This window comes from Cebidichthys violaceus, unplaced genomic scaffold (genome assembly GCF_023349555.1).
Source record: "Cebidichthys violaceus isolate CVI_PGR_0920_01 unplaced genomic scaffold, fCebVio1.0.p SCAF_23, whole genome shotgun sequence".
In the NCBI taxonomy this organism is placed as follows: Eukaryota; Metazoa; Chordata; class Actinopteri; order Perciformes; family Stichaeidae; genus Cebidichthys; species Cebidichthys violaceus.
In genome coordinates this window covers 7,725,895-7,752,288 of record NW_027176406.1, presented here as the reverse complement: position 1 = coordinate 7,752,288, position 26,394 = coordinate 7,725,895, and the positions used below count along the sequence as shown (strand labels likewise).

Genomic DNA, 26,394 nt, shown 5'->3' with positions numbered 1-26,394 from the left:
ACGTGCCCGACATAATGCAGAGCAGCTTCCCTTGACAAATCATCTCCAGTTTAGTCTGCATGAAATTCTAATCCAAACCATAAAAGAAAATAAAGGTGAATGGAAGAAAAGAAGGGGGTGAGGTAGTGAGGCAGGAGGTAGCTGAAGGTGGGAGGGGGGAGAGTTTTTTCTATTTTTCCTTCTGTGGCGAGTTCACACAAAAGGGTCCTTCTGATCCCTGGAGTGCTGAGCACATACCTGCGGGATGAAATCAAAACCCTCTGTGAATTATATTAAATATCCCCTGCCAAACGCTCCACATACTTCCATGTGTTTTTACCAGTGCGGAGGGGCTCCATTAGGCTTTGCTCTATAAAAAAAAAAAAAAAAAAAAAAAAAAAAAACTTAATTAGAATCCCAGACACCGGCACCTTCAAAAACTCAGCTCCCTCACTCCATTTCGTCTGTGCAGGACAAAAAGAAAGAACAGTGAGGAACAGAGGCGTGAGGACAAATGGGAACAAACAGGTCTAATAGGTGTACAGATATGGATTAAAAAAAAAAGGATTCACTGAAGAATAGCGGCTGTATTTTTGACAGGATATAAGGGAATAGGAATAAAAAGGCCATTTGCTCTGGTAGTTGATCACAGGGCATGAAAGAGGAACAGATGACTTCTTCAATGAGGTGTTATGGAGTAAAAGGCTGTTGCCACGTGGGCTTCAATGAAAAGGCCGTTAAAGCTCACAGAGGAACGATATCTAAAAAAAAATATATCTTAAAAAAAAAAGAGGGGATTTCAGAGTTCCCTCCTCCTCCTTTCTCGTCCTCTTTTCCTGGTCAAACTCCCCCTGGACTGAATCACAAACTGAAACCCCAAATGACTAACAGATTCCAGGCACCATGTTTCAACTGTCAGAACGCAGAGTTTAGCTTCTTTGACAGGGCGTGTGCGGTCACATCTTTACCCTACACCCTCCCCCCCCCCAAGGCCATCCTGGAGAGGGGGTGCAGCAGCTCAACTATCAACTTGACTCTGAGGTTCACCTGAAGATTGTAGTTTTTGCCTTTACCTCCACCTTAAACATGACTTCCCGAGCTGTACCCCAAACAACAAAGCTCCTATCTGTTCTCCCGTATGGAGTGAACTTTGAGAAAGGGGCAAGGTCAAACGATTGTTGAAACATTCTGTGGCATTTTTTTGGTTCTGGTTGTGTTAGCGCTGCTGCAGCTGCACCTAATCCCAACAGGAAAGCCTTCATCTGGGACTGATTTTAGAGCGCCAGGGCCAGGATGGGAGAAAAGAGGGGGGAGTAAAAAGGCCGATTCCCTTCTGGGGCACAAGGCATCTTCTCAATCCGTCTGATTAAAGGGAGTTTGGCTCAATTACACCCAATGACTGGGCCCCGCTCCCAAGCACGACCCTGCTAGGAAAACACACAGGAATAGAATGTGGAGAGTCAATAGAGGGTGTGAGTACGTGCATCACACCTGGGGCGCTCCCATGCAGCTACCGCAAAACGTCTCTCTTTTCTCGACTAAAGGCACAGCCTGTCAGCGGTTCCTGCCTCAGAGGGAGAGTTCTTTGCGTAAAACGTGACTGGGTTTGGGAAAATTGGCTTTCCAGGGACAGGCTCACGTCCTCTCCAATCGGCAGCGTGGACACCGGTGGGCATCGGGGTCCCGCCGGTCTGTTTTAATCAGACAGAGCAGCTGTGATGAGAAGTATACGACATGTCCACTTGTATGGGCTCATGTGCTTGAGAGGAGCAGAGCATTGGCAGTGACTGAGGACAATTACAAGGGTTAAGGCCAGAACTTTCTCCGAGATTCAAGTTCGGTCATGCTGAATTCTGACCCTCGGAGAGCGCTTTATGACACCATTACAAGCTATTTTACAGGCACACATCATCCAGACTTCGCCGTGTTAATGCTGAGTGCGGTGAATCTGTGTGTGTAGCTGCTAAAGCGGAGGAGTGTGGATAATTGTCATGACGTCTCGAGCGTTTACACGGCAAAGCTGGTTGCAATCGTGCCCAGTTGTAAAGTTCACTGATTGCAGCTGGCTTAGAGGCCCAATTAAACTCATTATTATAATTTGGGTTTATAAAAAGGGAAGAGGATGAGGGGGAGAGCGGTACACAGAAATACACGTTGTTCTCCAATGTCCAGATCTGTATGGAAAACAGGCAAGCACTAATAGCTAGCTCGGCACAGTTAAAAACACCCTTCTCAGGCCCATCACCCTACATCCCTCAATTTTTCAGTCTTCATTTCAGCCCAAAACCAAAAAATAAACATCCCCCCCCCCTCCATTATTCTCCATCCAAATTATATTCCACCCACAACCCCATTTTACTGGCTCAAGCTCCCGGGCCTCCTCATGTTGTGACACTCCAAAGAAAACAGTCCTACTGAATGTTGTGGACGAGCACAGCTAACCTGATACAAGCCAGCCCGCTGCTCCGATTACACAGCATGTTTACCACGGCCCTTTTAATTAAAAACAGGCAAGGAAAAAAAAAAAAAAAAAGAACAAATCCATCTTTATGTGCACCTCAAGGCCTAAAATGACAGGGAGGAAATGCCCCGTTTGGGATGTTTGACTTTGAGCTTCCTCAGCGGGAACGGTTCAATCTATCAAGTGCAAAGAAAAAATGGAGACAAGGTCTCCTTTTGATTATTGTGTAATGTATGTGTAATAGCTGCTTTGTTACACATAAGACACACAGGCACTGAGGCAATGCTGAACTAGAACAAAAGTATCCACAGAAAAGCCACCATGATAACAAACAGTTAAAACCCCGAAGGCCAAAGGGAACTCGAGGGCAGCCTGATGCAGAAAGCTGAACGAAACCTCCCTGCAAAGTCAGATACTGGATGAATAGTGGTAATAGTAACTTTTATTAAAAAAAGATATAGTAAGACTGAGTAAACAGCCAGCAATAACAAACATGTTGACCTTGACCATTACCTACAAACAGGCCAGCTATTTCTGTTTTCAGTGTTTGCTGATTGCACACTACGTCTAGGAGCTATTTAGCTCCACAAAGTCTTTGGCCGGCGCTGAGATGGATAGGACTAAATAAGTAGTAGTGATTATATTTTCCCCCCAATTTAACTCCTGAGGCCTTGTTTATTTATTGACAGTGTTCTGGATGTTCCCCACTGTGGAGATTAGCAGACAAGAATGAAACCTCGGCCGCTTTGGTCAAAAGCCCAGACGGGACCAAGAGAGAGAAAGGTTTAGGAAATATTGTAGCAAAGAAGCTTAAATGAGCAGGAAGGGGAAAAGCCAGAGTGGCAGTAAAGGGCAAGGTCTCATCTGCCGTTTGATTGCCTACCTGTTTTATATCAGTGCTGGTCTACAGGCATCTGGAGGGGATGTGGCCTTGGGAGCAATCGCTCCCTGACACACCATACCGGCATACGATAGCATGATTGAAGTGATTTAATACAGGACACACTGCAGCAATTATGTTCAATGAAAAATAATCACATTGAATGACTAGTGTTAAATTACAGGAAACCAAAATGGCTTTTTCTTAAACCCAAAGCTAATGCATCTAATGAATCTAATATGGATTCTATCAAGGAAGTGTGGACAGACACAGAAAGAAGGCATCAGCAACGCTTAACAGCTTGTCATCAGATGAGCAGAAATCCTCACTTTGCTGCTACATTCTCTTCAAGTTGTGCCATCATCACGACCACAAAACGGAGACTGCCGACACTAAATAAACTTCAACATTCCTCTGTCTGCCAGACACCAGGGAAACAAAACCTTGCAATAAAATTAACTAATTAACACTATCGTCTGTGGTTTTTCTCAGACACCCACTTCCTGATGTGCTGTTTTGTGATATTTTTCCAGACTTGTTACTAGTATGAAGATATGTATCACAATAAGCATGTTTGCTTTGGTAATAGGAAGAAAGAAAAATGTACCAACAGCGGCATCGGATATCCACCATTTCCATGTACAAGTATGCTGGCACCAAACAATGCGATGAATTCCAAAGATGCACTCAGACAGGCCACTATCTGTCTCACTCAAATGAAGGAGGAAGTGGAGGAAATGGAGATGAGTGGCGGAGCGGAGGGAGAGCGGAGAGTGTTATTTAGGACCCCGCTGTGTCAACTCCTACACGTCCATCACACACGCACACGCACGCACGCACGCACACACACACACACACACACACACACACACACACACACACACACACACACACACACACACACACACACACACACACACACACACACACACACACACACACAGCAAAGGGGAGGTAAAAACAATCACATTCCTAAGAGGCTGCTTCCCTGCTATAGTCTTGGGCATAATAAAAACAAACCGTATACTGCTTTTTACATAAATTTACATCGTATGTACTGTATATCGCCACACTTTCTGGTCCTTGCTGCAACCAAACATGGGCACATGCAGACTCTCATATATCTGTGCCAAAGAACAGATGTGGAATCTGTGCTGTCACAGCATTACCAAAGAGAGCTGTGAGCAGCTACCTTTCTGCCTTTTTACGGTAATAATAATTAGAATAAATGTATTTGATCCACCACAGCGTGCTGAATCGCCTGGCAGAGTACGGTCTGCTCCGGTTTGGAATGACTTGGCCCACCACACGGTCTATAATAGCACTAAAATGCATGATTTGGATCTAACAGAGGAACTCTCTCTCTCTCTCTCTCTCTCTCTCTCTCTCTCTCTCTCTCTCTCTCATCTGGAGCCCGGCCACGCTCCCCTCCGGTCCTCCGCTGCCCGTGTTTGGAAAAATAAACGGAGCGATTTTGGAGGAAGGTCACGGACAGAAATGACAAGCGGTGAGCTGAAGGAAGAAGTGATGATGTGTGTAAACCGCTGGCCTGACCCTTCGCAGTGATTATGGACAGAGGGGCGCAGAGAGAGGATAGGAGTCTCTGTGTGTGTGTGTCTCCAACCCAGGAAATGGCCGGAATGTGAGGGGACGGTGTCAAGAGCTCTGCACGCCCCTCCGGCTCCACAATGTGCAGAGACCCCTTCATACATCGCTCAATATATGCAACTAAAATGCCACACACCAATATCCACACAGCAGGCATTCAAGTACAACACAGTGTCAGTTATGGGAGGGGGGGGTACTCACCCGCTGGAGGTGCCGAGTGACATCGAGCTGACCGAAGAGTTCAGCTTCCTGCTGTCCCAAAGCCTGACCTCCCGACTACGCATCTACACACACACACACACACACACACACACACACACACACACACACACACACACACACACACCATGTGGAGTTAAGTACTGTCAACACAAACAATCATGTCAACAGGTGAGTTCAAACTAAATGAAACTCTCGAGTTATAAAGAAGATGACTTATGAATCATCATGATTTTTGCAGTAATGCATGATGGTAATTTGCACTCATTTATACTGTGTCCATCTGTCTGAGAGGCCAAGGCAATATATTGCATGGCATGCAATTGGTGCATGATAGTGAACATATGTCATTCTATTGTTTACTTTTCTGATGGCACTATATCGTGAACAAAGTTCACATTTTATGACTTGAACACTTAAAATGGTAGAGAGAAAATATTGTGAGCTTTAAGCAAATAAAGAGTGATTTCAGACACAGCCAGGGAATCTGAATTGACAACACATCCAAGTCTAACAGCTTAATAAGCAAACCTTGTTAAACTTCTGTATTCCTCCTAAAACATTAACCAATATTGTGTGTGTGTTGGTGTTGATAGTAGGTCTCATTTGTAACATTGTCTTTGATTAGTATTAATATTAATTGATTCATATTTTATTGGAATTGAAGGAACAACCTTGCTATTGTAGATCACATTTAACAAACAGCAACTTCAGTTCCTAACTAACTTATCAGTGTCGGTTCTCATGGTCAAACCCCAGAACTTGCGCACATGTTCTCGCTTCGTTAGATAATGACAGATTATAAATTAAGGACTCCTGGTCAATGCAAGATGTACAAAGAGTTTCTCACCATATCAAAGCCGGTGGTGAGTAAAAAGTCATCTCTGGCCCACAGGATGCGTGAGTCCTTGTTGTTCTGAAGGCTCTTGGCACTCTGCGGGACAAACGATGCAACATTTTCAAACAAGACGACACAATGACACAAATTAAATACATCTGCTTGATCCAAACTTCTTGAAGTCAATGCCTCTATGATGAAACCTATACTTTTAAAAATAACCTTGAGGAATAGTTCAAGATAACGATGGCAGTGATGAGTGAATGATTCGCAGGGAAGACAAAGAGACAGAGAAAGAGGGAAGACAGACCTCTGACAGATCCCTGTGGTTGGACAGAACAGGACTTGTCCCATGAAAGGAGCGCTTGTTATTGTTGACGTAGCAGACAAGGTGACTTCTGCCCCGAGTACATCTTAGATTACCAAACTGTGACTCTGCGTCTCTGTGTTCGTGGCACTGGAAATTTTGTTATGCCGTTTCCATGGGGAACGTGTGTCAAAACAGCGCTGCCGTTATGGGTTTGATAGGTGGTCTTCAAATGTAATAGCTAAAAACAACTGCAGACATTCAAAGGAGAGAATGTGCATGTTTGTAAAGACAACATGTAGAAGAGGAGCAAGTGGAAAGGTCCATGTCAGTAAGTTAATGTGCTGTGAAGTCATAGATTTACTGTAATTGTTAACATGAGGACAGAAGAAGAGACTGCCTTTGTCAATTAACCACTTCAAAGTGTGGTTTCTAAGTAACAGTCTTTAAACTGCCCTAAAATCATGCTATTTACATCCTAACTTCTTGTAGTGTCTCACAGTCAGTCAGTGGGTGAGCCCCTTGGTATCTGTGTACTAATTCTAGAGTTACAGTGAGCTTTCCCATAAGGCATAGAGGTCAGCGATGGGGTTTACATGGAACAGGAGCTGTTAGCCCCTTTGGCACACTGTGTCTCCCCAAATTACTGTTGTCATTTTTATGGCCACACTTCACCCTGAGGAGCGTGGCTGGACGGCTGCGTATGGCAAGAACACAGGGGCGTATTTTCTGAGGCTCAACACTCACAACCTTTGAACGGAGTGCCGCCTCATTCTTGCGTCACCGTTAAATTGCAGATGACAAATTGTGGAAAATAAATGGGGAGAACCTGAGCTGCCATGTTGCACCCCTGCACACGAGGTAGGTTACAGGGTAACAGGACTCTGCACTGCACAACCTCCGATGACGTACGGATATGTTTCAGTCCAACGGGCACTTGACAAATCTACAACCAAAGCGAACGGTTGGACAAATAGGGATGAACACAGAAATATTAAATCCAGCTTGAGCACATAGAGGGACACGAACATGTGGGCCCTATCAATTCTAGCTAAAAGCCCACTTCCTCTTCTCTATTTGCTGACGTCACTCTGGCCACACGCTGTGAGCCAAGTGGTTTGAGGATCGACTGCTGAAAGGGAGGAACGGAGGATCTGGTTAAATCTCTTTTAAACGGTCACGAAGGATTTCATCGCTGTTTGCTCTTCCCAAATCCTCTTTCCTCTCAGTGTGCTTCTGACTCCGATACATGAGGACAGTAAATGACACACACACACACACACACACACACACACACACACACACACACACACACACACACACACACACCAGCTTGCTCCGGGTGCAGCGGGAGTTACAGAGACAGAAGAAAATGGAGAATAAGGGCAGGATTTTTATGAAAATGAAGTTCACTCCCTCTCTTCCCCATGTAAGTACTTTAAAGCATTAGTGCTTATCTTGTTTAGTAGATATAGATATAGAGAAATGAGGCACTGATTTTAGAGTGCACTGACCTCACTGTAGGGGCAGAAGTCACCAGAGGCCCCACAGTATGATATTATTGCAATATTGCGATATGCTGAGTGTTGTGATATCAAACATAGCAATATTTTGTTTTATATTACCTATTTTCATTTGAAAATGATGTAGTTTGTCAACATCTGACTTATCTATTTTTCACTCAGTTCATCTCCCTTCAATCCATTTCTAAATGGCCTATAGCCAATGAATACAAATATTTATTATCATCATCATTAACTAAGTTATGTTCCTAATTTATGTACAGTTTATCTAGTTTTAGAGGTGTTAGTAGGCAGATTTTTTTCCAAAATGTTTGACTTTTCCACTAAATGTGAAGCTCTGGCTAAGATTCCGGTGCTGGGAGCATCCCAGTCAGTGAAGCAGAACAAACTATAAATCATCAAAGCTGTCACTTGAATGTGTGCTTATAGACCACACTGGTGGTTCAAACCAAGTGTATTGTTCTCAGCTATGAGAGGACTTGTGTCGTTTCATATGTTGAGAGCACATGCCGACAACAAATCACATTTTTTTTAAAAAGAAATTCCTCAGATGTGCACTTCTGCACCTCTCTCAGGGATGATGCGTCTCTGTCCATAGCAGTGTTTTATCGAACACCATCTGTATGCAATACAGATGATTTCTGGCTCCTGGTGCGTTCCCAAATAGCTTCATACACTAGGAGGAATTAGAAAACACTCCACTGATCCTGGCTTCTCAGACACGTTTCTGAAGGTGCACTACCAGAACACTGACGGAGTTGATAATAAGTCCTGGATTGAATAAACACTTAAATCGTTTCTCAAGATCATTTTTCAGCCCGCAGTCAGCCGGTATGCCTCGTGCAGGTAACTGGACTCATACATGCCCTGTTAGGTCCCTGGAAGTGAGTCATTTGAAAAATAACCAAGACGTACAAGAGAGGTCCAGAGTAAACAAAGACCTCCAGAAAAGCGATAGATCAGAAAAGAGCAGGGGAATGAGAACAGCTAAAGCCAGCACAGTATAAACAGACACGAAGGTAATTCATTGCCATTGAGCTGTTCACCACCGGCACCACGGGCCGATTTCCTTCCACGGGCAAGACAAGGCAGAGTTGGTACTCTGACCAAACTAGGAACCAGATGAGCTCCGACTATTTTAATCCGCTCGGGGTCTGTTTGACACTGGAACTGCTTTGAGGAGCCGTCCGATTCATATTTCTGGCTGCAAGCAGGAGATTCCAGTTGTCTTCATCATGTTACATGCAAGAGTAAACAGCATAAATTCTGCATCATCACTTTTTCCGCCATATTCAGCATGACTATTGCTGAGCACCAGATGAGAGTGTCAGTCTGTGTTCGTTAATATCCAACAAGATGAATAGAATCCTTTGAACAACACTAAGCTCATGTTCAGACTAAAGAAAACGCAGCCTCTTCATTCATTTCAATAGAGCAAGTCCACCGGCTCAGTGGTAGGCTCAGAAAGCTGTAATAGATGCAACAGATCCAGACATTTCACCCCAAAACATCAACCTGCTGGTGTTAGTCGGGGGATCACCATTTCATCGTCTGGGGACCATAAATGTCTGTACAAAATTTCGCAGCAATCCATCCAATATGTGGGTGTTTCAGCCTGTACCAAAGTGATGGACCGATCCGGCCAAAATTGTAGAGCCACGGCGTTAGTTTAGCTAAAAGCTTCAACATGTACACATTGTTACTTTAGACCTGACTGTAAAGTGGGGAGGACAAAAAGACAAATTACTCCTTCAGGGAGTCAATAAAAAAAAAAAAAACTCTGAAAATATATCACCTTTCTATGAACCGCCTCTGGAGCAGACGGGCTTAGTTTTGCCATTACAGCATCCCTCAGGCCTTCACTACGCCGCCCCAGCCAACCAGCTTCAGGCCTGAAGGCAAATAAACCGGCCTGACGTCCCTCACTGCGGACAGCTACGCATGCTCCATAGATCACACTGCCATGATGTCATCCTTCACCCGGATATGAAGGCACGTGCAGCTTTTGAGCCTTTTGACAAAGATGTCATCAAGGCTCGGCAGCTTGAGCGATAAAAGTGCAATTGAGGATTAAGGGGTCCGTGCCGGGCCGCTCGGCTCACCTTTTTCCAATAAACAGCGTTCCAGCTTAAGGAAGCGTAACACAGCCGTTAGAAAGCTATATTACTACTAACACCGCGGGGCAGCCAGAGGACACAACATCTGGACCTGTGTGTGTGTGTGTGTGTGTGTGTGTGTGTGTGTGTGTGTGTGTGTGTGTGTGTGTGTAGAAATGTTGCCAAACAGTATCTCTCGTCTGCAGTCATAAATTTAACTCGAATCCCATTCAACCAGAGCCCCCATGGCTAAACCTATCAGACATGCTACAAATCGATCACGACACACTTGACAAACGGGGAGAAAAGGAGAGGACGAGACCAAAAAAAGAAAAATATGACGAATGTTTTCCTTAGCAGCCTGAACAAAGGCTCCACGCAGATGGAATTCGCACAGAAGGACGGAAAAGAAAAGAGAAATGGCTAATGACTTTACAAAATACGCAAAGGAGGCGTAAAGAATCAGGTACACCTGTTTGAGTGGCTGGCTCACATGCACATTAAAGGAACTGACATGATATATAAGAATATTACCAACACAGGTGTCTGCATCGAGACGTGGGAAAATATTTTTCAGACTGCTAAATAGTAAAAGTGATGAGCCAGGATCTGTAAACTATAAAGATGGAATTAAAAAAAAGAAGAAAGTGTTGGTTGCCGTGATAATCTAGATTAAACCTAAATGCAGGCGGGGCTTAAACTACGGCTGAACAATTTGCAGGCAGAGATGTCGACACAGGAACATGCCAATCAGCAGTCTGGACAATTATGGTTTCATAAATCTATTAAATATTCCTCCCAATAAAAACAAAACAGAATCCCTCCATTTCCATTTCCTTCTCCCTCCCGCTATTTTAGCTCTGAACTTTCAACAGACTGAGTTCACATTTATGTCACTCACAGAGAATGTTGATTCACCCACCAGGACGAATATCAGGTGTCTCTGTGCACATATGGGAACCATCACAATCTCTGAATCTCTCTTTCTGTCCATCTCTCCATCTCTCTGTGTATCATCTTAATGGGGGTGTAAGTGTTCAACAATGAGTGCGAGTGGTGCAGAAATTTAAGAGTGAGTGCTTGTTTTCTCAACTTCCTCCAGTCTTATTGTACAGTATGATGGCAGATCCTCCCGTCAGATAATGTTTGTCAATCATATACACCTGCTCTGAAATGTGCAAACTAATTTGTCATTTCACATTAGTCCTTTTTAAAAAAAGAAAAATTACTTTTTAACAGACTAGTTCAACATTTTGACTGAAATACCGTACGCTTATTCGCTTTCTTGCCAAGTGTAAGCTACCATTCTTATACCGGTTCGTTAATATATGAAGCTACAACCAGCAGTCGTAGTAGCTTAGCTTAGCATAAAGACTTGAAACGGGGGGAAACAACTAGCCTGGCTTCATCCAAAGGTAAGAAAATCCCCCAGCAACTCTAAACCTCATCAACACATTTTACATTTAATCTGTATAAAAACAAAAATGTAAAAGTGGCAAGCTATGGTTGTACAGAGCTAAACTAGCTATTTTCATCCATAGCTAGTCTTTATGCTAAGCTAAGCTAACAGGCTGCTGGTTGTAGTTTCATATTTATTATACAGACATGAGAGTGGCATCATGTCAAATGAGAAAACAAAGAAACTGAGACTTGTGACTAGAAAAACAATATTGTAACTTGTTAAAAAGTTTTTTATGGTAAATATATATATTGTTTCTCTGTGTTTATCTTATGTTTTATATTAAAAAAGGAGTCTGTTTGCTGGTTCTTCAACAGTTCTTGTCCCCGCTTTGCTGTGTTTCGGCCAACAGGCAACAATACAGGCCCAGCTGCAGCCACTCATCTCTTTAACCTTCTCCTTATTTTCCCCTCTCTCCGTCTTTTCACTCTTCTCACAGAATCATCATTCTTTTCCTTTAATTTCCCCTCCTCTAATCAATAACTGATGCTTTGGAGCTTTCATTGCCCCAGAAACAGACTCCGTCTTCTCATCCAGAGTAAATGAGTCCTTTCGGCATTTAGTTTTCTTCATCCTGTTCTGTCTTCATGGCCCATTTCAGTTGTGTTTCCGAGTCGTGATTTAATATATTGAATGTAACTGACTATACAGAAGCACACATGCTTCTAGAAATAGGACAGAAGGGGGGGAAAGAAGAAGATAACTTGGAGGTGGGGGGGGAGTCAGAAGATGGAAATCAAACCAGCCATTTCATTCTTTCATTTACTCTTGCCGCCCACAGCCACTTTTTCCGCCGTTAATTGGAACCATCTTGCATTTCGTTAATTTCTCCAAGAAGTCCAAAAGCCACAAGCCCTTCTCTTATTTTATTTTTTTTCCATCCTTCCTCTGCTCTCTCCCTTCCTGAAGATGAAAATGAATGTGCGAGGTCAGAAGCTGGGCAGGGAGCATAATCTAAGGAAACGACAACATGGAGTAAACCCTTAGGTGCAGCTGTAACAGCATAAACCTGAGTGACCCCACTGACATGCATCCTGAACTCACGATGAATGAACAAGTGTCAGCTTATACTGTACATGCAACTCTTCAGCAGCAACTGCACACACATGATAACTATTGTGAAATTCAAAACTTCAGCTAAGTCCGACTTCCACTGATTCACCTCCCAGACTGTTCCTGCCGTCATACTTTTTTCATATTTGTCTTGCCTGCAGTCATTCTTTCCCCCTCGTCTCATTTCCTTTGTGTCAGCAACTAAAAGCTCTGTGCAGTAAAAAAAGACTAGCTCAGATGTGAGCCAACAGGCGTATGAGCACAGATATGAGGCCAGGTCTATTCTACAGACACCAGGCAAGACCTGCAGCCCCTGGGGAGGGAGTAGTGATACGAACTGGACTGATCCCCAGTTAAATATAGTATCCAGCTAGAATGGGATATCCAGAAGTCTTCTCTCTTTTCCCTTTTCTATCGCTACACTCTCCCTCTTAGCCTTAATGGGGACAAGCATGGAGGGATAAAGATAGGACACAGAGGCGGATACAGAATAGAGAGATAACCGGGGGGGGGGGGGGATTTGGCAACCTTGGTTTTACACACAAGGCACATCAATCTTATGGGGATCAGGAGGGATTTCCTTATTTTCATCCTCTCAAGTACTACATATCCTATGTATCACATATCCTATATTTCCTTTACCATAAGGTGACAGGTGCAGTGCTGTCATGGATGTTGTTATGGTTTCACCTTTGGTCTCAGAAAATCCAAATCAAAAGATGCGAAAGCCACATTTACGCATAAATAAAGTTATTTTCCACATAGAAAAATAGTTTTCTCAATCATTAGTGTATAATAGTGCTGGGCCAAAAGTCCAAAACCCTAAAACATTCTGTAGTATTTAGGTATCGTCACATAAGACAAAGAAAAGTCACAAATGTTCACAGAAAGAGTCTTTTTTTTTTTTTTTTTTTCTTGAACAATTAAACAATTACCAAAAAGTTTCCTATAATTCTTCTCTCAATCAATAACTTCAATAATCAACTCATTGTTTCAGCTCTACCACTAAAACTCTCTAAAGATATCATGAATCTCTATATAAGTAAATACATTTCTCTGGCCGACAGGACGGAGAGCCGACTCCACTGTGAACCTTGGAGACTTCGTGAGAGACTGATCGTCATCGACTGCCCGCCGCAAAGACGTCACCCTGTGTCTTAAGAGGGCAGCAAAAAAATACTGGCCCTTGAAATCATTCTACCCAACGGAAAAATAAATCAAGAGGGGCAAAGGAGTAGATGAAAAAAAAAGGGGGGGGCATTTATTGTGAGATCAGTTCCTGATAGTGGATGAAAGAACGAGAATGACGAAGTGTTCGGAACAGAAAGAGGCAGTGAACGAGACATAAAGAGAGCTATAGTACAGGTTAGGAAGATGTTTGGGGGCTTCATTGAGTAAAAGATGTGTGGTTTGTCTGTGAGGCCGGAAAAGAGGACTTATGTACAAGCACTCGGGTAGCCACAGTGCAGGAGGCCCTGCTTTCTCACCGGTGTAGGCTTTCAAGAGCTGGCACTCCGCTGCCATACCCCCACTGCTGCTGCAGTCTCTCTTCTAGCATCATTTAAATTCATATACTTTCCAGATCACCTCAATGGAAAGGGATACAATTATGTTAAGAGAGATTTCATTTTAGTTTTCCTTCAGGTGACAATGATCTATGAAATGAATGGATGCATTGACATATGCACAGCCAATAAACAAATATGAAACTGTGCAATTTAGTGGTGAAGAAGTAATCTTATCCAGCATGTGCATTTGTTGAGAAATCAGAGGGGGCAGGTGTAAAAGCCATTACCAGCCTGGGCCAGTGCAGGTTGCTTTCTATCCACTCACACGGATCAATAGTTTTATTATTTTGCTTATTTTGGATGACAGACAGGAAGAGGTCACCTTCTAAACATAACAGATTGATAGAGCATCCTAAAAAAAAAAGGGGCAAACTAAACAATTTTTTATTGGGAAGTAAATGAATCCCGTGGTGTGTTGTTTCATATTATTGGTAGAGTCATGTATCAAACATCAAGACGCCGTAAAATGTTTTCCAAACGTATATCCGAGTCCTCGTGCATTGTGATTTTTTTGGTCCAGGCTAAGCATACAAATCAGTTAAACTGCCCTGCTAAGTGAAATGAAACACTGAAGTGGTAGGAAGGCTGTGATTATTGAGCCGCGGTGCTAATTGGGCCATGTGGCCACAGTCAAAAAACCCAGCCAGGCTACAGTGCCAGTTCGGGCTGTGATCGCCCCTCTTTGGGGGGCTGAGGGACAACCAATTGGACCCAATGACACCACACTGGCACCTCCTGCACTGTGCCTACTGGCAGGGGCCTCCATCTGGGGAAAACTAGCCGAGGTCAGAGAGGCTGGTCTTGGATCAGAGCATCATACAAAGCCGGTCAGTTCCTGGAACTAACACGATTAACGGGACCACTGAATTTGCCTGAATGTGCGTTTCGCTCCAAAAGAAGCACTAGAGAGCCAGGAGAGATTTTCAAGCGGCATGTTTGGTGATCTCTGGAGTTTTTTGATGGTTATGGCGGTTGAGGTTCAAGCAATGAATATTCTAGAGATGCACTTAGTGGTCGTGGTCCTTTAAATCCCAACCAGAGATCCATAGGACAGGAAAGGGTGCTATGTGACAAGAGGATGATGAGAATGATGCTGCCGGCAACAACAAAAACTACCAACAGCCAAGAATCTGCACGCCAGACCTGCTCCGTAGAGACAAAGAGAGGATTCTTTGGGATGGTTCTGAAGAGCAGGAGCACACAACACACAGTTAATCATGCCCACACTGTCGGAGACACCACGAAGCCTCTCAATCCTCGTGGCCCGGCCCGGCCCTCCTGCGCCTGTTGTCATTTACGGCTCTTTCATAGCTGCGATGGATACAGTCGGCTGACTTTGCTCCCTCCCTTGAAACCACTTCACAGAGGCTTCACATCTTCAAAGCACCCCCACGCGTTTGTAGAGAAGCATGAATTGTGCACAATGGGATTCGCTCGGGAGGCACATGTGTTTTTTTGTGTATAATCACGGAGCCCTTTACCCTGTGTAAATACTGGAGGCTATTCTTTTTGCTTTGCAATCTTTTCTTAATCTACTATTTGTTTGCTGCAATCAAAGCGCGATATTGGAACTTTCCTGCATCCACTTCAAGGACTTGAGGAATCATTCATGTCAAAGCAGAACTCTGCAACGAATGGAAGAAAAACAAGTTTAATGTGATTATAATTGCAGCAGCAGGTGTTGGCCTAAAAGGGATCAAGTGTGTAGCATGCTAACCGATGCTGAGGCTTATGCATTTTAAACACTAACGTATGATTGCAGTGTGTTCTCTATGTGCAGCAGCAGAGCACGGGGCGGCTGACTGACAGCTTGATTGATCACCTCATCTTTACTGTGCCAACAAAACGGCTCAATCTCCCGCCGCCGCTCGCAGAGAAGGTCCGCCCGGCGCTGACTTTACCCAAACACTCCCAGCTTCACTCAGGGAGAACTATTGAGCTCTCACATGAAACCGCAAGCTGTAGCACAAGCTGTTGTCTTAAGAAGCTCAATTAGTAAAAGATGACCCAAGTTGGCTTTTTTTTGTTGGAAAAGGATGTGGCATTCATAAAGACACGTGTGAGCCAGATTTTAGGGCCCCTATGCTCACAGAAACAGTGAACATAGTGGGGAAAACATTCAGCACCAATGCAGGTATGCAGCTGTGGCTCAGAGGGTAGAGCGGGTCATCTGAACAGTTCAAGACACTCCTTTAAAAATAACACACTGTTATGTTCATAAAACACGAGGTTGAGTCGCATACATGTAAATTAAAACTGATCATAACTGACTGAGGAGTACTAATTGAGATTATGTAATATGGAAATAGTCAAGATACATCCCATGTTAAATTGTGCTGAAGTGTTTAATATGATAATCATATCAGCAATGTTTACATTCACCAATGATTTATGGCGACACTTTGGTGAAAAACCACTTTGCTGTGTTTGAGCTTGATCTGTTCTGTTATTTTGGCAATTATCTCTAATTACCCAGTCTTATTATTTCGCAATATAATGAGTGACATTACATCCAACATAGGGTAAAGAATTGGATTAAAATTTTGAAAAAAAATTTCTAATAATTATAGAAGACTGCTGAAATAACAGAAACTCCTACAAATACAATTACGTGTCAAATACCAAATACCAGGTGACATAAACCCAACAAGTGATTTACAGTCTTACAACTTGGCTGTGTCTCTTAGAAAACAAAAGCATAAGACTGTTTATTCAGTGTTAGCTATCTAACTGAGAAAAGTACAACATGAAATCGTCAGGCTGTCTGTCTTAAAACTCTCGCCTCTCGTTATGCAGCAGCCCTGTCTGACCACCAGCACATGGAGGATGATGGAAACAGCACCGGCGTCGAGCTAAGTTCGGCTAGCCTAGCCTCGGATCGAACACACGCTGCACTTTATTTCCCTCGGGGGCTCTCTGAGGTTGGCCTCAGCTGTGTCTTGTTCTCACTCTGTCCGTTTTGGGGGGGGCCTACTGTGCATGGATTTATATCTGGCAGTCTGACAGGTTCTGCTATGCTGTCCGGTCTGATTCAAAGTAAAGATCTGTCAAGCTGCCCGATGGCAGACAGAGGTCTGATGCGCACATTCCCACTCAAGCTGTACCCTTACAGGACAAACATATGCCTTCAGCTACTTGCATCCCATTAAACCACACACTTACCAAACAAGCCACAGTAAAATGATCACTTGCAAAACAACACAGGATAGAGTAAATTAACAACAAGCCCACTCACACCTCATTTGCTGTTCTGAATACCTCTTGTAATACCTCTAGGAGCGGCTGGCTTCAGCTGAGTTTAAAGCAAAGACAGAGAAACAATTTGCGTGTTTGAAATAAAATGGATGATGTGAACAGAGCAGAGGGTGATTAAAGCCACATTGTAGATCCTGAAGTGAAGGTCAAAGTCAGTCACATGGGAGCTGCGAGATGCCAAAATTGTGCTGATGTCAATGTTGTGATTCATGTCTTATATTAAATAAAAGTTTTCTCCAATTCAAAAAGGGTGACAAAAACTTCCCAAAACAAGTGACTCCCTTGTGAACTGATCTCATTCACCAAGTAATCATGATTATTTCATGATGGATCTTTCTTCTCCCAGCTGTGACTGACAGCTAAAGGAGCCACTAATCACTAAAGGACTCCTCACTCTCAGGATGCAGCAAAATCAGCTAATCGTCATCAGTTTTCTGGCTCCAGGTGTCACCCACATGTGTGCGTAGGGCAGTAATTAACCGAGTCCCAGAGCAGCCAGCACACTAATGAGGCCCCCGCTCCCAAACAACACACACATGTGAGCAAAGAGCTCCGTCGCTGCCAGCTGGCACCCACTCTTACCCCCTTTTCCTCCAAAGAAATTCTTCAGCACTACCCCCAGAGCACACACACCCACAAAAAAAACAAAAAACCAAACCCTGTTGATTTGCTAAAGCAGCTAAAAACCCCTTCAAACTTCAAAACTCATCCACGTCTCTTTCGATGGCGCACTTCTTGACCCCTTCAGCTTCTTTTCCAGCAACCAGACCGACCAACATTCATTAACTCATCCCTCTGTTTATACCCACGCACACACAAGACGTAATTCAAACATGACATCAAAAACCAAACCCGACGCAAGATTATCTCTTAGTTTACAATGAAAATAAGCACATACGGGAGTTAAGCCATAAAAACTAAGCATTTTGAGACAGACTCCATCCACCGCACTAATGGAATATCCAGATTTTGTGCCACTGTTTTTGCCCAGCTGTCCAGGACAGCTAAAGTCCTGTTCCCTCATTAGGAAAGACTGCTCTCAGCTCTGCCAGAAGCATTCAAACTATAATGAACACTGGCAGAGGGGCAGCCAGTATCACAGGGAGCTGAAATATGGTGCTAGAGGAGAAGAAACACAGAAGAAAAGGAGGAGGGATCACAACATCTGGGCCGAGTTAACCACTGGCTATTACCAAGTCCTGAACCCAGGGTCAGATGGAGAAAGATACAGGCACAATGCACCATGGAGAGGGACTTTTGGGAAAGAGGGCGAGTATAGAGAAAGAGAGAAACCCTATGAGTGAGATAATGGGGTGAGAGAGGGCAGAAAAAGACTAGGATAAAAAGAGATGAACTCCTATTGGTATTTTAAGTCATGATTATTGCATTTTCATGCAGCATAACGGAGGCTAAAATGTCAAGCCAAGCTCTGACTAATAAGAGGTGACATAAAACTACATTGATATGAGCAATGAGAAGGTGAAAGGTCAAAGGGATTACAACGGTTATGTGGGGTTTAACCTGCTAATTGGCAGCTTGACCTTTGCACAATTAAAAGGCATATTTCTCGCCAGGTGTATTCATGTGTCTATTATTAACAAGACCTGAGATTTCTACAAGCAGGGGCCGAAGTGAGTGCATCGTGGTGTTGCTATGAAGAAAATCACCCAGAGATCACCGTCAAAAAATGTGTTCATGTGAATATTTGTTTACACTACCGTCTTAAATTGTGTGCTTCCTGCCGTCATACATTCACTGGGGAGATTAAATGTTGTGAGGAGAATGCCGCTGTGTGTGTGTGTGTGTGTGTGTGTGTGTGTGTGTGTGTGTGTACAGAGGTATATTTCTGCTGTGTCATGTTTACATTAGAAAGTAGAAATTGATGTTAAACACATATTATTCAGCCACACTTCACAAGCTGAAACAGTGCAGCAGTGAGAGAGACTGGCCATTAAATCACAGGTTATCACGGAGGGTCTTGTTCCAGCCAACAAGCATGATGGGATATGTTGGCTGTATACATGAATAGTTTCTAAAACACAGAAGCATCTTTGGCTCGGTTTAAGGTAGAATTATGCAGCTTGTGTAGTTGGAATGTGGAGCTCAGCATTGAGTAAGGCTGTGACATATTCTTGGAATGAGCCCCCCGGCTCTTTACAGACATTGTATTTCACATTTCAGAATGTTGACTCTATCGCTATGGTGTTAGTACTAAACATTCGCCAAACTCTAAACAAGTTTCATTATGCGGGAAATATCGAAATCTCTTTCTCTGGCAAGCGTTGACGTTATGTGAGAAAGAATCATTTGTTGGTACAATAGAATACTGAACGTCTTTGTGGACTGAGGGTGGAATTTCCACATCTGTATCAAAATGTTTTAAATAACTAAAATATTTTATACAATACTCTTTTCAACCCTGAAGGATGAATGTGTCTTTGAGCTTATCCTCCTCAACCGGAGGCTCAAAGCCAACAGACTGCTTATTTGAAGGCCTGCAGCCAAATATTATTCAGCTAATCTGTGTATTATTATTTCAACTAAAGTCAATTACTCTATAAAATGTCTATTTATCAATTAGTCTCCAGTGACTTACTGGCTACAGTAAACAATGACTACTGCATTGCGCCTGTATCTTTCTCTACTAGTCTCATGTCAATGTGTCCTTGAGCCAGACACTTAACCCTCCCGTAGCTGCGTCTACGGTGTGTAGATAGATACTGAATTGTAAGTCGCTTTGGATAAAAGCGTCTGCTAAATGACTGTAATGTAATGTAAATCAATCCATACAGATTAGAGCACAACCCATGTTGGAAAACAATAAAAATAAAAACAATATTTTTGTCTGATATTTTCTTAAACATAACCCAATAATTTGATCACGGATTCTTCAAAAAGTGGGTATTTAATGCAGCAGTTTTGATGTAAAATATTATTAAGCATTAAATATTGAATACAGCTCCTTTAAAGAGAACGCAACAGTAAACATAAAACTGATAGTTTTAAGTTTTGAACAAACTGCACTCAAATTTAATTATTTATAAACATCTCAACTTAAATTAAGCCATTTTTCAGTATAATATACATAGAAAGCAGCTTTAAAACATACGGCTAATGCTTTCTACCAATATTTAAGTATCCGTGATAACCAAATACCAGCTAATAAAATCTGCTCCCAATATATCACAGCTGATATCTATTGGACAGTAGCACTCATTAAGTAGAAGAAAACATACTACAGGTCGTTCAGTTCAGCGTGTCCCTCCAGTTCTTGTACAGATACACAAGTGAACACAGAAGGAGGAGAAAGACCATAAAAGCAGTAGATTAAAGAGGCAAACACGCCAACATTAAGTTCTTCCACTTCACATCATCTCTCTGCATGCTTCACCTTCAGGGCTCTCTCTTTTCCAATCATAAGAATTCAAAGAGACATAGATAACACAGATGTATAAACAAAGTTCATTTTGCCAGTAATGAGAAATATAGTGACACACACACACACACACACACACACACACACACACACACACACACACACACACACACACGCACACACACACACCTACCAGTGAGTGCAGACTGTGTAATTTATGGCAGGATATAAAAGATGGTATGAATGGCTGCTCTCAGCCACCTCTAGCAGTGAAACCGCTGTGCTTTTCCTTGGCCCAGCCCAACGTTCCCTCCTCGAGCCCAAACCCACTCCAGCCCCTGCTCCTCTCTAATTTCACCCAAAGCAGCAGAAGCTCGAGCTGAAAAAGAGGAATCTGGCCCCCGAGTCCAGCAAACTATTCCCTTTTTTCCTGTCTCCCTCCTCTTCCAGAGACCGCAGATCGACGGCTCTACGGCCAGCACCGGCCCGAAACTATGAGGGGTATTTTCAGCCCTGTAATTTGAAGCACACATGGTATACACAGACAGACACACACACTCGCATATAGAACCCCGCACTCGGCAAATACGCGGCCATTGGGGATAGATCAAAAGATACAATAACACAGGAGAAAGGGGGAGAGACACAAATGCCCAATGAGGCTCGTGTCCACGAAACAGCTTGTCCCTTTAGGATCAGGTCTTTCTTCTCCCTGTGTGCTGGGTCTGAGCTCAGTACAGGAAAGCAGGGCGGAGGCCTCCAACTACATGGAGACGGGAAAGAAACTCATCTGAAAACAAGAGGCCTGTGTAGGGAGTGACGGCCAGGAGGGCAGAACCTAGAATAGCAAAAAACAGCTTACATATAATGTTTATCTTTGGTGCTTGATGATTCTATGCTTGCTTAGTGTGTGATTTATATCTGGAAAATGGCTTTTGGGTCAATTTAAAATCACTTGAAAAGCTTTGTTACACTAATAACACAACTTATTAGCATTAAGTTCAAGCTTTAACGCCAAGATAAATGTTAGATACATAAAACATATCAGCTAAGATGTTTGTTGAATAATCCTATTAATGGACAGACTGGGACATAAACAAACAAAACTCAAATCTGAAATCTACTCTTCAGTGGTGGGACAGGATGCCACATGTACGGACACACACTCTCCCCTTCTGTGCCAACTATCTAAATACAACCGCCTGCAGGCTCGCTCACATGCATACATACACACTTGCACTGATTACAGATGCAGCATACACTGCTCCTCCTGTCCAAGACCTTAATTACCCTGCACCGTCTTATTTCCCATAAATAGGGCAAGGGCAAGGCTGTAATTAGGGCCTATATTTACCCCACCTGGCTAGGGGAGAACCCGGTTCAGTGCTGGCCACAGGGATGAGACAGCCCCACTCGACTGCACTGCCACGGGTGGAACCAGGACAACGGTGGACACACACGAGCTGTGTCCCGGCTCAAGGGCTGGGACCTGGTGAGGATGTGACTAGCCTCACAGTAAAAAATGTCCAAGTTAATCAGCAATCGTATGAATGTAACTTTACCAATGACTGATAGAAAAGCGATAAATACTACGCTTCACTTTTATGCCCCGCAGCCGTTGTTGGATATTCTTCCCCAGAAATCCTTTAAAAGAGAAGACTTGTGGCTCTTCTTGATGAGGACAGCTGACTGGCTCTCATGTAAAGAGGCCAAACAGAACTCTAAGTGAGGTTACAAATCCAAATAGCTTGGACACTTATCCGCCCCTTTCTGTTTACTTTGTGGCCATGTTGGCTTTTCCCTGCCATCACATCGCATCTACAACAACAAACAGAGCAAAAGGCAAAACTGGAGAAAATGGCAGCGGTTCACTGTGCCCTCGCAGTTGCGTTTCATGGTGTTGAACATTGCTTTGCTGGTCCGTGTAGAAATTAGAGCTTCACACTCTTCTGTGCATCCAAATTACTGGCCTCATCGTGTTTTAATGTGTTTAGGATTCATCGCCCTAAGCGCCCTTTAAACATAAAAAAAGGGAAGAGCAACCCTCTGATAACTTTGATCTGGGTCCTAACTCTTCTCTGGTTTGAGGTGGTGAAGCCATGTGTGGTGCAGAGGAGGACAGCGTGCTGACTCAGGCGTCCTCCCTCCTTGCTCTTCCTCTCCGTGGCAGTGAGACCAGAAGGATTAATGAGCGGGTGGGAATGAAAGAGAGCAGAGAGAGCAGCAGACGTGGTTCAATGGTCTCTCTGTGTCCTGGTGGAACAGTGGTCTACAGCAACCGTTTTTTACACCACAGATCATTCATCAATTGACAATTTTGTTATTAGTTTTACCATTTGTCTTGTTGTGGGCTCGGCCTTAAGACCCAGTTTGAAAGTGACAGGAGAGGGAGAAAGACAGAGACAAAAGAGATCGTACAAATAGGAGAGCTGGTATAAAAGCTAAACTAAACTAAAAAAAGAAAAACAACTTAATTCTGCCCGTCTGTCATTGTGGTTACATACTAAATAAAAAAATACACCGACCTCTCAGCAACCCTCAGGTGCACTGCTGAGTGATGAAAAGTGGTGATGACGGACTGGTTTCCTAATTACCTACCTCTATTAATTTGATGAAGTCAGTATATTGTTGTTGCACAGACTAAAAGTTATACAAAACAGATTTTTGTGGAATCACGGCCCGAGACAGTTCACAGCATGCAGTGCTGGAAGATCTAAAAGTAGCAGTACAATAATGTAAATAAAATACTCTGTTACAAGTAAAAGTCTGGCATTAACAACATCTCATTGTTATGTTATCAAATGTTATATTATTTGAAAAGTCTGCGAAGTAACTATAGACACCAGTGGAATGTCGTTGAGTACAATATTGGTACAATATTTGAAGTGTAGAGAAGTGGTAGTCTAAATAAAAGTAGCACAGAACCGAAAATACTCAAGTAAAGTAAAATATCTTAATATTGCACTGTGAGCAGAGTACAGGCAGGCCAGGAGTTGTGAAACTTAAAACACATTGCTGGGTTTAAATCTGGCCTCAGACCTTTGTCACGTGTTTGCTCTCTTTCAGTCTGTTGCTCACCACTGACAACGATCTAATGAAGTCAGAAACACCATAGAACTGGCTGGAATGTCCCAGCAGCTCATCCCCACCACCAGTAACCACTGGGCTCCAACTGGAGACCCTAACTAATGAGACCCTTTGTCTGCAAAAAGGGATTTACATCAAACTTCAGTGCAATTTTATTTGAACTACTTCAATTTGTTACGCGGAGTGACCGAGGATAGCATTTATTCAGGCGATCTGGAGCGCTGCTGAAGAGCTGCGCTCGATGTCCGCACTGCACGTCTGGTGAGAAAGAGGCAGAGCCTTTGCAAAGGAGAAAATTCAAACAGGTGGTGAAAAAGCAGCGTGTTAAAGAAAAAAAGGATTCCAACACTGACGCACCTGATGTAAACATCCAGGTTCAAACACTGCAGAGGAGCCCGCCGACTTGGCTCATGTTACTCAGAACAAACACAGACAGCGTATGCATTGTACTCGCACACTGTATAGTGTAGACGTACAGTTCTGAGGACGCCACGAAGAAGAAGAAAAAACAACACTGCTATCTCCTTCTCTGTCAAGACTCAATGACATCACATACCTCAGAAACAGTACGTCTTTCATGGAGGTGTCAAAGTTTCAAAAACACATTCCAAACAACACATTTATTCGGAGCACGCACGCACGCACGCACGCACGCACACACACACACACACACACACACACACACACACACACACACACACACACACACACACACACACACACACACACACACACACACACACACACACACACACACACACACACACACACACACACGGATAAATCCTCCTCCTTCCGACTTCCATACACGCTGATGGGCCTTCCAGGTAATTCTGTGGTCTAAAATGTAATCTTCTGCTGGCATGTAGTGTTTTTGCAGGATTCCTCATATTTACAAATGAGAGAGCCCTCGGCCTAAAGGCAGACCGAGCATCACAGTGATTAAAACACCCTGGGAGGTCCACCACTGAAAGCTGTGAGAATATTTGCTCTACAGTGACCGGCCTCTCACAACACTCGTCCACCCTCCCCTTACATCTTCATCTCCCCTCCACACACAAACACTCTACCGGTCCACTTCCTCATTGCTGCTGCTGCTGGTGGAGTCCTATTGGCTCCTGGTTGTCGCTGGTGAGAGATTTCCAACGAGGAAAAGACCGAGCGGTGAGGGCGGAGAGGTTCATGGTCAGTTAGTGTGGGATGGGCACCCGTGGGAAGAGGAGAGCAGGGACTGAGAGCATGTGAAGCACATCCATAAATCAATAGTAGAGGGATCACAGAGAGTGGCTAGTGGTGAGCTGGGTTACTGTCAACATGTTTATCACTCAATGCCATTTGGAAAAAAACACGCACTCGCAGTAAATGGCAGTGGAGTGACGGGGACTATTTTTCCCCACTGTTTTCCTTAAATATAAAGTTCTGTCTGTACTAAATGAATGGTTTCCTAAGCTGAATACAGAGAATTAAATGAGCACCACCTGCCAAAAACAGGGTAAATAGTGTCTTTGGCAGGTACAAATGTCAAGAAACTTGCCACTAAGGTTGATAGGTTTTCCTTACATTAATAAATATTATTATTAAAAAGCAATTCCACATATAAAATACACATGAATAATTGTGTATTTTATAGTATAATTGAGGTTTACGCAATATATATCCTTATTTCTACTGTCTGGTCCCGATGCCTCAGTGGTTACAATTCTAAAGCGTTCTAAATAGATTTCAGAAGTGAAAGACCAAAAAATGAAGTGGCAAGTAGAAATGTTCAGTGACCGGCCACAGTGGCAGGAGAGGAAAATACTTCATTTCAGACCCTGGCTGGATAGCAGCACCTGATTTCCCTGTTTTGGCAGTATGAGGGCCTTGTTGGGGGACTTACCTGAACAGGTGTCAGCTGGGCTCTGGGGTCAAACACTCGCAGCATCTTGTCCTAGACAGATGACACAAAACACAAATCCTTAAAACATACACAGTTGAATCAACACCTCTAGTTTCAAAAGCTAAACATTACAACTTTCATGAGGGAAGGATTTATTGCAGGACTTTTGCATTTAACTGCATTAGATTTAGCGAGGAGTACCTGATAAACTGACTAATTAATTGTAGAATTAAAGAGGATGTGCAAAGTCAAGACAAAAAGTTCTTACAACGAAAGGGGAAAGAAATGAAATGCTCCTCAGTTAGCTGTAATTTTTTTTCTACGGAAACCGAAATGGAAAACTGAAATGTGAAAGCCACATATTAAAACCATCAATAAGAGAGAGCCTCCACCTCAGTATAATTCAGTTAAAGAAGAACACGAGCGCTCTGAAGTTTCGCCATTTATCAGCGTGATCGGACTGATTCATCGCTGGCAAATGCAATCCAGTGAACTCTCCAAAAGTCATGACCCCGGTCAGCCCAAACACGCATTTGGCATCAATCACGGCAGCCAATCAGAGCGCCTCCTGCATGAACGAGAGGAAATGGGGCCTAATGGGATCAGGCTGTGACCAGGACAGCCGTGTCACTCAATACCGCCGTGTGATCACAGCAGACATGCGGGGCTGATGGCAGGTAATAAGCATAAAGGACTTAGACTAAACCAAGCACAGACCTAACTCACATATACACGTCAGAGCTAATCAGGAGGCTGACAATGACACAGTCAAGCACGTAAACACACACACACACACACACACACAC

The 26,394-nt window shown here is 43.4% G+C and overlaps 1 protein-coding gene across 1 annotated transcript in view; it reads right to left on the bottom strand.

Moving 5' to 3' along the window:
- The window catches only part of coro7 (coronin 7), a 97,142-nt gene that overhangs the window by 63,030 nt on the left and 7,718 nt on the right, over window positions 1-26,394 (bottom strand). The window contains exons 7-9 of the mRNA XM_068718487.1: window positions 25,589-25,639; window positions 5,998-6,081; window positions 5,130-5,212 (exon numbers count right to left, since the gene is read on the bottom strand). Coding sequence (XP_068574588.1) covers window positions 5,130-5,212; window positions 5,998-6,081; window positions 25,589-25,639 — 218 coding nt within the window. The remainder of the gene's footprint in view (window positions 1-5,129; window positions 5,213-5,997; window positions 6,082-25,588; window positions 25,640-26,394) is intronic.